Raw genomic sequence first — 13,360 nt, 5'->3', positions numbered from 1 at the left:
TCTAGACACAGTTGCACTGACTTGGGAGCATTGCATTCCTCCAATTTATACTGGCTACAGACACATGGCACAATGCACCTTCCTTAACTACAGTGTACCAGATGAAATTGGGGAGGGGAAAAAAAGCAATATAGAAATTACTGCTATTAGCACTGGCCAGCAGAACACGAATGCATGGATTATTTATAAAATGCTGTTAAACTCCCTACTGGCTGAGGTGGATGGAATAGACCAAATTGTACCTCTTATCCACGTTATTCAACAGGTGTTACAGAATCGTATCCTGATTTAAATGTCAATGGACATCATGGTCGGTTGGGGGTTTAAAAGACTGGCTTGCTTTAAGTTTGGCAATTAAGAGAATTCTACACAGACAGAACAGAAATTTCTGATCTGTCTGTGTAGTTTAGTTTTTAAAGATGGTTTTTTTTTTTTTTTTTTTTTGTTAGTTTCTAAACCATGTTCATGATTCAAAACTTTCATCCCTTACATCCCAATTGGCTTCTACATGCAGTTCAATTAGATGTTCTTAAAAGACTATTCCAAACACTACAGGTAATTCTCATTATACATGCTTTTATTATCCGAGGTTTCATTTCAGTACATAACTGCTGTTTCCAATCCATGGTTGTTGGATAAGGTTGTGCCTAATTTTCTACCTCCACCCACTCTGCTTATGTTAATGTTTCTATCTGTAAATATGAAGAACATATACATTTAAACATTGTTTAATCCTAGTTTTTCAGCAGCAATTTAGAGGTTTCTATATGTATTCAAGCATTTTCTCCAACTAGGCATATATCATCTGCATATCCTAATATTATCTTTTACAATTTCTCGAACACAGTTTTCTAATGCTAAATTAAAAAAGGATGGGCAGAAGGGCATCTCTTTTCAATCTTGTCTTAATATATCAAAAGGTTCAGATCTAATTTCATTTGCTAATACCATAGTGGTGCAAATTTTGATTAAACATATTATCATGAGGTATTCCTCGTTCATCTAATATTCCCCAAAAAGTCTTCTCTACAAATGCTATCATTTGCTTTTCTCAAGCCTACAAATAAAATATGAACCTACATATTATATTCCCATTTTTTTTTCTACTTTCTCTTTAAGTGTAAACATTTGGTCAAGTGTTGATCCATTTCTTTGGAATACTGCTCGATGTTCATCAATATTTTCTTAAGCATAAGATTTTGTAGTAGCCTGCTGATAGCAGTGATATTCCCCTGTAATTTACACATTCATTTTTGTTTCCCTTCTTATACACTGGAATGATTAGCGATTCTATCCATTCTGCAGGTATCTCTTCTTTTCCCCATATGAAATTTAACAGCTTATGTATATACGAGTAGTTAATTCACTACCTCCCCATATTCACCGAGTTCTGCTACTATTCCATATACGTAATTGTTCTTTCAGATGCTTTATACTTTCCTCTACTTCAGCTAGTGAGAGTTTAAACATTTCTGGGTGACAAGTTTGCTGGCCTAGTTGGCCAAGTGGTCAGCGTATCTGCTCTCCAGCTAAAAGACTGCAGGTTCAAATCCCACCATGGATGTTTGTGATTGCTTGGGCAGTAGATGATATTGGTGTAGATCAGGGGTCGCCAAATTTCTTTGACCGTCGACCTCTTCAAGAGTTTCTTGACATTTTATCGACCACCTCTATTTTACTGTTACGTAATTACAATAGGACAAGCAAAAAAGACGCTTATGTGAGTTTTTAGATTGTTTAATTTATAGTTAGTGTTTCTTGTATGTATAATATAGTATATACTGTATTATTATATTGGCTTAATGTCAAAGGGATACGTTTTTGTTTTTGACGTCCTTCTTAACATTGCATATTTGATAGGAGGGATAAATAAAATATAAAATTTAATTTAGATAACAAAATAATAATAATACAATCTTCCTATAGATATATAGAGGATGTACAAAACTACCAGCCCTGCTCAACTCTTCAACATATTGAAATTTAGTTCGTGAATGAATAACGATTGAATTATAATATGTATGTTGATGAATTTTAGAACATTAACGCTCACTTGTATGTCGATGCGCAAAAATGAGACTGGGATTGAATACGTGTAAGTATAAGTAAATAAGCAACCACGCACGTGTTGGAATCTCGCTCCAACCGCGCCGCCGGGCGGGAACCACCGACATCCGTTTATTGGCCTACATGATTGGCCTCCGTAACTATTTTCATGACCTTGCTCCATCTTACAGGTCCTATTCATGTCACTGCTTCCACGATTCACTCTTAATTGTCAATCAGGATGGAGGTAATCCAAGTTAACCGAATTAAATATTACCCGTACAATTATGTCTTATATTTTTCTATTGACCCCTGGGGGTCGATATCAACCACTTCAGTGACCACTGGCATAGTTGGTTGTTTGATGGAGACCGAGTTGTAGAGTAGGTGCCTTCCCTCGATGAGTCTTTGGACTACTCGGAGATGTCACATAATAATAAAAGTATGATAAGCAGGATGAATATTTCAGGTGTGTGTGGTGTGCACCCACAGAATAGCAATATCACCGATATTATATTTTGCATTTATTACTGTTAGAGACTCATAATTGTTTCCTGGTTTTGCGTGATTACTAAAATTAAATACAATGTATTAATGTTTGCTTTTTCCATGCATAAAGATTGCATCACATTAATAGCCAGGTGTGCATCGCAAATACTGACAAATATGAGTCCTTTAAACAGATGTGCAGATGGCACAGCATATCAAATTCTTAGCGTTCCAGTGGTTTTAAATGGCCCAAAAAGCGAGGCAGGGTGTGTGTGTGTGTGTGCGCTGAGAAAATAGCACCCAGAAGTTGTTAGTGGCTATGATCGGTTATTACGTGAGGCAATCAAATTGAATGTTGTCATTTATTATGAGTTGCTATTTTTTTCTTACTTTCACCTGTTTTACATGTGTGAAGTGACGTTTTATGACACCGATATAGATAAGTTTTTAAGACATATTTATAATTTCTATAATTTATAAATTTTTTGCATATTTATAATTGGAAATAGTGATCTTCTGAATGTACCATTTTCTGCCAGAGCTTTTGCAGATTGTATGATTATAGTCGAATGAGGTTGGACTTGTGTATAATAAGTAAGTAAAATGAGTTATTTCAGCCTTTCTTTGGTTCAGTCCGAAAGAATAATTTCCCAAGTGAATACTTTTTCCGATTTCTGTGCATATTATATAACTGTATTTAAAAATTTTATAAAAATTCAAATTATCCTTGTCTCAATCTAGTATTTGCCAATGATAATCTAATCTCACCACGAAACATAAACGAAATCTTTATGCTTTCTATATTTAAAATTATATTAATTGATAAATTAAAGTATTCAAATTTATCCCATAATTAATTGCATTGGACCAATTAAGATGAGTGCTGATGTGCTATGCACTCTTAAAACTTTCAGACATCAATAAAAATGCAATCATACAGTCAAATTGATGTGCATTTTCTATGAGCAACACAACAGCACACCCAACCTGTTATTGACACATGACACCAGTGATGATAAGTATTCTGTTTGAATGGCACAGTAGGTTCAATCATAATTTAGAAATTTGTTCAAGTGCTCTCTCTACCTGTTTGCTTATACGCGTGGATAGGCTTATGTGTTCGTCAGACATTTTTGTAATTGATTTCATGGTTTGATATGAACACAGATGATTAAGAAAATAACTATTTATTAACTTAAAAGCTAATATTTCACTGGTATTATATCCAGCATCTTCAGAGCACACCAGCGAAATATTAGCTTTTAAGTAAATAAATAGTTATTTTCTTAATCATCTATGTTCATATCAAACCGTGAAATCTATTACAAAAATACCTGTTTGCTTATTTCATCTCTAGTGGCTGGTATTTGTCCACTGCTATTGTTGAGTTGTTTTCATATGTGGGCCTGTTTTTGATATTTAGTTCCATGGCAAAATTTGCTTTTCTGTTGTCTTATTATTTTATTGGCTTTCTTGCTGCTCTTTGTATCTCAGAGCAACATGAATATCAGTTGCATTACTTCAATCTTTTTTCTTTTTCCTTACTGCCCATTCACATTTTCATTTAACCGTTTTTATGCTGTATTTTACTTTGAATTCAAATTGAGATTTCTGCTAACACTTTTATGCTATCCTTCATATGATTCCAGATGTTTTCATTCTGTTCTGGTTGCATATTTTTCAATTTCTGTTTTAATTCACACTCATATTTTCTTCTCTCTCTCTCTCTTCTGTTATATCTAGTTTGTTAATATTGTTTCTCAGTTGATTTACATGTGCTGAAAAATGTTTATTATTTATTTCAATCTTAAGTATGGCACCAACTAGAAAACGGTCACTATCACACACCGCTCCTCTGAAGCTCCGGATATTCTGAATGCAATTTCTGTATTTTACTTATTATGATATGGTCTATTTGATTGAATATATGATCATCACAAGATTTCCATGTTTATTACTCTAAATTCTTCCTTGTAAGCATAGTGCTGCTTGTTATTAAATTTCTTGATGTGTCTAAATTAATTAATATTTGTCTCTTCAGGAAGGCTTTGGTTTCCAATAAAGTTTTTCTTTTCCAATTTTTGCATTGAAATCTAATAAAATTATAGTATACTGCTGGGGGAATTTTTCCAAGGATTAATTCCAGTTTTTTAGAATTAATCTTTTATTGACCACTCTGCATCTTCTGTAGGTGAGTATGCATTAATAAAGTTTATCTTAAACCATTTTACTTTTAGCTTGCTTATTCTTTTATTGAAGACTGCAAATTCAATCAGAAATGGCCACAATTTTTTCCTAATAATGAAACCTGTTCCAAATTCATGTTTATCAGAGTTGTTTCCATCATAATGTAGCAAAAGGTTGTCTTTCTCCTATACATTGTGTCTCTTGTATTGCTACTATATCCATTTTATATCTATTTAATTAATGTATGATTTCTTGAAATGTACAAGCTCTGTATCCATTTAAGTCTGTCCAGTGAAGACTGGTACATGTTTTGTGACTAGTTGATTTTTTACGATGGGGATTGTTGGTCACATGCTCAATCCCCAACATGGAGGACCAGGGTGACCCCTCTTTGTCTGATCCCTCACCTGTGTCCTGTCTGGCTTGGGCGTCCTGTTGGTAGCAATGCTACAACCAGTATAGCTCACAAGATCATTAAAATACTCGAAATCACCAGTTATACAAATTGCCACAAACTGATCCATCTGAATTTACGGCTGTCATTTTCAGAAATAGTGTTCGTCCTTAGGTTTTGGACACTAGTGTACATCCAGTACAAATCTCTAGGATTTTCTAGATAAATAAATAAAAAAAGCAGCTGTAACAAATTTGGTATGAAAATCAGCAAACAGAAATGTAGAAAACTTAAGCTGCATTCTCAATGGAGAACCTATAGAACAAATAAAATATTTCAGCTATTTAAGCACAGTTTTCAGGAGACCACAAATGTAAAAGTTCGTAGAAAAATTAAAGGCCTGAACAATAAAATTAAAAATGAAGACATTAGGAAGGAACATGACATGATAAGGTGGTACAGTCACTTAAATAAAATGGGAGAAGAAAGGTTAGCAAAACAGGTGTATGAAGCCAAAATGGCAAGAAAAAGATCCAGAGGAAGACAGGATATATGTGGAATTGATTTAGTCAGAAGTGTTATAGAAGAACTAAAATTAAATGACAGTATTGGAGTGTTGACAGTAATTGACTAATCTGAAGGAAAACTTTGTAGAAGATGAGTATTAATGCAAACATGTAGTGCTGTTATAGTAGCCTGTACATCCCCTTAGATATCAGGGAACTGATTATATTCATCATCATTTTCTGTCCATTGCTGGGTGAAGGCATCCCCCACCCCCTCAAAGTCTTTCAATTTCCTGTCTTGAGCCATTCTGTGCCACTGAGCTCCTGCCATCTCTATGATACAGTTCTGATGTCAGCATCATCCATTTTTGAGTTTTACTTTTTTGCACATATGACATGCCCATTGTCATTTGGATCTTTTAATGGCTGTTATAATGTCTCTCTCACCCTCATCTGAGCTCTGATATTGCAATTTCTATCTAGAATAGTAATACTGAGTAATTATCTTTCCATTTTCCTATGGGAAATCCTCAATTTTTTAGTCAAAGCCTATGTTTCTCTTCTGTATGTCATGATCAGAAGAACTGTCGAATATTTTTCTTTTAAGGCTGACTGGATGTTCCTTTCAGTATTTCATGGTGTTTTCCAAAGTTGAATTTTATGTAATAATGTCCTAGGTAAACATAGGTTACTATATCAATTTCCTGATTATATTTACAATAATAACATTTTTCTTTATTTTTGTGATTATGTGTGTGTGTGTGTGTGTAATAATCTTTACTAGGTCACAAGTGCCATTAAAAACATGTTATTCTATGGAATATTGCCAACTTACCTCACTGACTTCTAGATAGTGCATGCTGACTGTCTTTTGGGGCAGCATAGGTTTCATTCACTAGGACTGTATTGAACAAAGGAATGACAAGTTCACAATTTTGTATTAAGACCTCAAGAAAGTTGAAACAGTGAAGTGTCAATTGAAATAACATTTGAGCACTACTAAAATATCGTAGATATCAAGCATAAATTACATTCTATCCATAATGGCCTTTGGGTAATCATGTTTGAGTAAACAGTCAGTGTGCACTATTGGACTGTAGGGACAATTTTTCACTAAGTTCTGAAATATTATCCTGACAGTCTGGTAATTTTCTAAACTGAAGAAATCTCAATGATTTGTATTTTGAAAATGGTGAAATAGTCCGAGCAGAGGTGAGAAAATTGTTCTGAAAACAGCATGTACTTTTAAATTATATATTTTGTTTAATCATTTATCCAAATGTAAGCAAACAAAGTTTGCACCTGAAATGAAAAGCGCAAACTTTGTTTGCTTACACTTAGATAAAGGATTAAACTAAATATATAATTTATAGTCTAACCAAGTGGAAAAAACTTCCAACATGACTTTTATTATGGTGCATAAGAATTTCTTTATATAGAGGAAAAAATTTATTTTGGGGGGGGGGGGGGGCAGTTATGTCTGTCGGTTCCCTCCAATCAGTGCCCATTAAAGTTATCTTTCAATATCTGTCCACTGTTTGGATTCTGGTGTGTAATGTTGAATCATCCATATTAAATAAATCAGTTTTATTCTTGTTAAAATGCTCCAAGCACTGTTCAGAGATTTTCATACGAGTGTGTTTTTGATCTGCTGTGAGCAAGTGCTGCACCCATCTTGCGCAAAGCTTTTTCATATGCAATTCTTCGAGCAAAATATATCCTATGCGATCTTTTGAAATGCCTATAGTCTCAGCAATTTCATGCATTTTGACTGGCTGGTCATCCAATTCCATATCATGCACTTGATCAATGAATTCTGGTGTGCACGTCCTTCACTTGGATCATCTTCAAGCTGATACAACCATGTTTATACTTGGCAGCGCATTTCTTAATTGTTGAAAATGAAGGAGAAGAGTATGCATAAACTTTTATGAAATTCAAATGAATTTCTTTTGGCATTAAAACTTCTTTTATAAAGAATTTTTAACTGCACGATACTCAATTTTATCCATTTCAAAGGATACAGACAACACTTTTGCTTCAGACAGCTGTATAAAACAAACTACTCGATAGACTGACTTGCAATTTCACGTGGATGCTTATGACATGTACCAACTTAGAAGGAAAAAAAACCTTGCCGATAGTGTTGCCATCTATGGTTGAGGCCGAGAACTTTTCAGACCGCCCTTGTATATATAAAAATATAAATATGAATATGGATGTAAAGGTTGGAATATGTATATATAGATATACGAATATAAATGTTAATCAGTACTTGTAAGCTACATGTAATATAAGCATTGTATGGAGTGAAGCATGTAGGAATAAATTACCTCCTGGTAGGATTACTATTGGGAGGAAAACGCACACAATAGCTCGACCATAGATGGCAACACAATAGTGTTGCCATCTATGGTCGAGGCCGAGAACATTTCAGATTGCCCTTGAAAATACCCTCAAAAAACTGCGATGAGTCAGAACCACCTTTGTTAAAAACAGATAACAGACCCAAACCCAAAGATTTCACCTATTTCCATCTCATATATGAGAGATATATATCAGAAAAAAATTAATTAGAAACCTAAAGAAATACAAATAAAAACTATCTTTAAACCTCCATTTACTAACTAAAATAGCTATTCAGTGCATCTAAAGATTCTCCTCATCATGTCCAGAAGTATACCAAATTAAATGTACATGTAACCTTGCATATATTTTTTAAACTCAGATGTACCATGCAAAAAATAGAACACCATAACCATATACACCTAATCCATCATTGAGAAAAAGAACTTTCAGATTATGCACTCAGAAATACCTTCCATTGGGTTTCCATAAACTGTGAAAGAAAGTGAGTAACATTAGGAAGATGTAATTAACATGTTTAGAAACACTAGACTTATTTTCTTTTCCCATATCAAGCTGATTTTTTATGTGCTGGCTATTGAGGTAGGAGAGTTTGCTGAGCCATGAGTCCAAAAAATGAAAATCACATAGTCGATGTATCTTAATCAGATAATGGTTGGTACTATCAAGGGCATGTTTTTCAAAATGTTCCATTTAAATATTGGCCTGGGGAGCTGAGGGGGGTTAGAACCCATAGCTGTGCTCTCTATCTCTTTGTATATTTTTTCATTCTAAGTTATGGAGCAAGCATGATTAGCAAAATTATAGAGATCATGGTGCTGGAGAAGGAGATTAATTTTTCTTGACGGTGACTAATGTTTTTGTTATCTGACCACACAGCCGCCAAACGTTAAGCATTCCTTAGCCACCTGAACAAACAACATGAGTACATACAATTTACTATTGAAATTGAAAATCAGAACTTGCTTCACCAGTCACACATCTTCCCTCAGGCAGTCTATCCTTCACTGTTTACTGCAAGCCTATACTATACATACAGGCCAATATATACATGCTAACTCATATAACTACCCTTTGCAATAACTTGGGCTCATAACACCCTCAAACACAGAGCTATATCAATTTGCTCTAGTGAACAAGATTTACAAACTATTAGCAATACATTTATAAAAATAATACAGATTACAGTAAAACCATAACTATCCCATACACTAAAGGGTTATCAGAAAAAAATTAATGGACTTCTACACCATTATAATCTTAATGCCACTTTTAAACCACCTATAAAACTAAAAAACATATTCAACTCCTCTAAGGACTCCCCCCCCCCCCCAACTGGCTCATCCTGGAGTTTATTGTATCTACTGCACCTGTAACTTACCTTATATTGAAAACTGGACGTACAATCACTATACGTAAAAAAGAACACAAACGAAACATTAAAATTAATCTTGGTGAACAGGCCTCTCAGATCACTCTCTTAACATCCTACACCAAATTGATTGGTATGAACGGAAATTTAAACAAGCCTGTGAAATTTGGATTAACCGACCTAATCTTAACAATAATGGTGGCATAAAAATCCCAAGAATATGGATGGCACACATTCAGCCCACTTAGTTCAAGTTTTAGGATTCTAAGCAATTTTTCAGTTTTTATTGGCCATCATCCATACTGGTTTGTTTTAATTTTTATATATATATATATATATACAGGGTGTTCGGGATAAATTTGACATATTTATAATTAATTATATTTTTCCGTAAGTTACATGTATTAACACACACTTCTCTTCATTTAAAAGTTTGGACCCTTCTTCATTCATATACAAGATGTCAGAAAGGATGGATAGCTGGAACCCACCTGAATCATGGAAGAGAATAACTTGTATCATGATGATTCGTGCCCGCCATCAAAATAAGGATATTACGACTGCTGCCCAATGCTCCCTGAATACAGTAAAAACAATCAGGCATGAACTAGAGACTTGCAATGGTGACTACGAGGATGTAGCAAGAAGAAAGATCCCTAGCAGACGATCTGATTGCGTTCGTACAGCAGAATTCCTCGCAAATCTGCAGGAACAGGTGTTGAAGAACCCTGGCATTGGAATTCGGGCTTTGTTCGTGGAGTTGCTAACCGTAGTCAAGCCCTGGATAACAAGGGTAGCCAATGGTAGGCCGTATGTATGGCAGCAGGATTCGGCCCCTTGCCACACCTCTGGGAAAAGTCAAAAATGGTTGTCTGAAAATTTCTATGACTTCACCAGTCGAAATGTTTGGCCTCCAAACTCCCCAGACCTTAACCCCATGGATTATTTTGTATGGGGCGCAGTTGAAAAAGACACCAATCGCACTTCCAGTAATACAAAAGCCCAGTTAATGGATAAAATTAAAACAGTTTTTGCGGCCCTTCCCAGGGAGACTGTAGCATCAGCTTGTTCGAGGTTCCGAAGCAGAATTGAAGCTGTGATCGATGCTAATGGTGGTTATTTTGAGTAAATCTTGTTGATAGTATTGTAATTAACTCTGCCTGTAATGTTTTTTTGTCAATTCATTAAATTTAATAGATACAAAGAAGATTTTCTTTTTCCTTACGAAACTGTCAAATTTATCCCGAACACCCTGTATATATACAGGGTGTTCGGGATAAATTTACTCAAAATTTACTCAAACAAGATTTACTCAAAATAACCACCATTAGCATCGATAACAGCTTCAATTCTGCTTCGGAACCTCGAACAAGCTGATGCTACAGTCTCCCTGGGAAGGGCCGCAAAAACTGTTTTAATTTTATCCATTAACTGGGCTTTTGTATTACTGGAAGTGCGATTGGTGTCTTTTTCAACTGCGCCCCATACAAAATAATCCATGGGGTTAAGGTCTGGGGAGTTTGGAGGCCAAACATTTGGACTGGTGAAGTCATAGAAATTTTCAGACAACCATTTTTGACTTTTCCCAGAGGTGTGGCAAGGGGCCGAATCCTGCTGCCATACATACGGCCTACCATTGGCTACCCTTGTTATCCAGGGCTTGACTACAGTTAGCAACTCCACGAACAAAGCCCGAATTCCAATGCCAGGGTTCTTCAACACCTGTTCCTGCAGATTTGCGAGGAATTCTGCTGTACGAACGCAATCAGATCGTCTGCTAGGGATCTTTCTTCTTGCTACATCCTCGTACTCACCATTGCAAGTCTCTAGTTCATGCCTGATTGTTTTTACTGTATTCAGGGAGCATTGGGCAGCAGTCGTAATATCCTTATTTTGATGGCGGGCACGAATCATCATGATACAAGTTATTCTCTTCCATGATTCAGGTGGGTTCCAGCTATCCATCCTTTCTGACATCTTGTATATGAATGAAGAAGGGTCCAAACTTTTAAATGAAGAGAAGTGTGTGTTAATACATGTAACTTACGGAAAAATATAATTAATTATAAATATGTCAAATTTATCCCGAACACCCTGTATATACTTATGTATAATTTTTTCTGTGAACATGTTGCTCTCTAGCTTAATTTAATTTTGTAATGTAATAGGATAATAATAAAATAATAACAGGACTAGCTTTGATGTAGTAAGTTTTTTTTTTCCACCAGAGGTCAGGTGAGAAGTTTTAACAGTTGACCAAATCAATGTAGTTTCAGCCATACCATGTAGACTGTAGTGCAGCTTGTTTCTTTGCATGTCCATATACTCCAGATGCTTCAACCTTCATATGAAAGTTGAAGCATCAAGTGATTATTTTGGTTTATATTAAACTAAAGTTTTACTCTAACATGGTAGTTGTTTCCATAATTTTTTAAGATGTATCCAAAATAGAGGTTACAGTTGAGAAACTTCATAAGCAAAAATTATAAATTAAGTGGCATTCCGATCATATAACCAGTGTCACCTGCCAAGAGCTGAATTAATAAACCTAATTTTTTACATATATTTTTTGTTTATTTTTTTATATTTTCCATAACTATCACATTACTTTAAAAATATCACTTCCCAATTCTAATGCTGTGGAATGATTACTTACCATGATATTTTGAGCTAGAGATCTGGTTGAAAATTTATTTCAACTAGCCTGGTCTGCTGAGTGAATGAGAGGCAGGATATAAACAGCACAAACAATCAGTGGAATAAAATCTCACTGTGGAAGGAATTTTGGTTAATGTCATCAGGTTACAGATGATTTTTTGTTCTTGGTGGAATACCACCAGAATACTTATTGTAAATCTTATTTAGCACTGCTTGCCTACATCAAATTCCTCTCCTTATAGGATGGGATTTCAACTAGGGTTTCCCTTTGCCAGGCCAACTCGTTTGATGTATTATAGAGATATATTCAGATAAGTATCTGATATTATCTCTATACTGATATATCAAAATTTCTACATATAATACTTTCAAGCCAGATTTCTAGATTTGCCTAATCTTTAGCTCACCATACTATAGTCTTACACCTTTTATTAGTGGAATTCACATTAAAAAATAAATAAACTTATCGCAAACTGCAGCATGAATCTATTCATAAACAAATTTAATAAATTACACAATGCTTTCCAATATTAATCCTGAAAATAAAAGTACCTAAAAGATCATTTAACAGAGAAGAACATATAAGCAAAATCACTGATTGAAATTTCTAATTGTATTTGCATATGTTTACCTAACCAAGCTTGCAGAGAGAGTGAAGTCATTTTTGAGTTAATAAAACAAATATAGGATTTTATGAACAATCTTTTTATTATACCTACACAATCTGAGACAACAACATAAAGAAATGATGGAGGTGTTCACAATATGAAATGAAAAATGAGAATACAGAATTTCAGGATGATAAATCGGCACAGTATTCTGAGACACTTTTAGGCCTCTAGGTGCAGAAATTCTTTTAACAGTCTTTGAACATTACTCTATGTAACAGAGTAAACTGCAAGTAGATTATACATGCACAGTCCTGATGTGTCTTAATAATTTAAAATACAATTTTTGTGCTACCTCATCAATCCTAATCTCTTGGCTTCTATTTCATAAATAAGGAGGCGCCACATTTTTACAACAAATACCTCGGCTTCTTCATCCAGTACCTAAAAAAATGTAGTACCATAAAAATCTCCCATTAATAAAAAATAAATAAAAATAATAGCATTTAAGAACAAACATTGCATTTTTTTGTTGAACTTCATTAAATGTGGTTGCTAATGATAATATTTTGAATGACACTGGGTTATCCAAATGATTAACATGCTCAAAATCATATCTACCATGATTTCTAAATCTAATATTCATACACATCAGAGATCACAAGACTTATAATGCTACAGTACCATGTCTGGGCAAGTGACTAAGGAGGAAATATAGCATGTTGATATGTTT

General features: G+C 34.5%; 1 protein-coding gene across 7 annotated transcripts in view; it reads right to left on the bottom strand.

The window, feature by feature from the left end:
• Positions 1-12,708: 12,708 nt before the first annotated feature.
• Positions 12,709-13,360, bottom strand: part of LOC150104513 (RNA-binding protein 25-like) — a 496,362-nt gene continuing 495,710 nt past the window's right edge. For all 7 annotated transcript variants that reach the window (XM_090395192.1, XM_090395194.1, XM_090395191.1 and 4 more), the window contains one exon: positions 12,709-13,071. In XM_090395192.1, the coding sequence (XP_090251318.1) occupies positions 12,979-13,071 (93 nt within the window). In that variant the 3' untranslated portion in view covers positions 12,709-12,978. The remainder of the gene's footprint in view (positions 13,072-13,360) is intronic.

The sequence above is a fragment of the Typopeltis vanoorti genome, chromosome 7, assembly GCF_054136105.1.
Source record: "Typopeltis vanoorti isolate ZY-2024b chromosome 7, IOZ_Tvanoo_1.0, whole genome shotgun sequence".
Taxonomy (NCBI): Eukaryota; Metazoa; Arthropoda; class Arachnida; order Uropygi; family Thelyphonidae; genus Typopeltis; species Typopeltis vanoorti.
The sequence above is the reverse complement of the archived record's forward strand: the minus strand, read 5'-3'. Positions and strand labels throughout refer to the sequence as shown.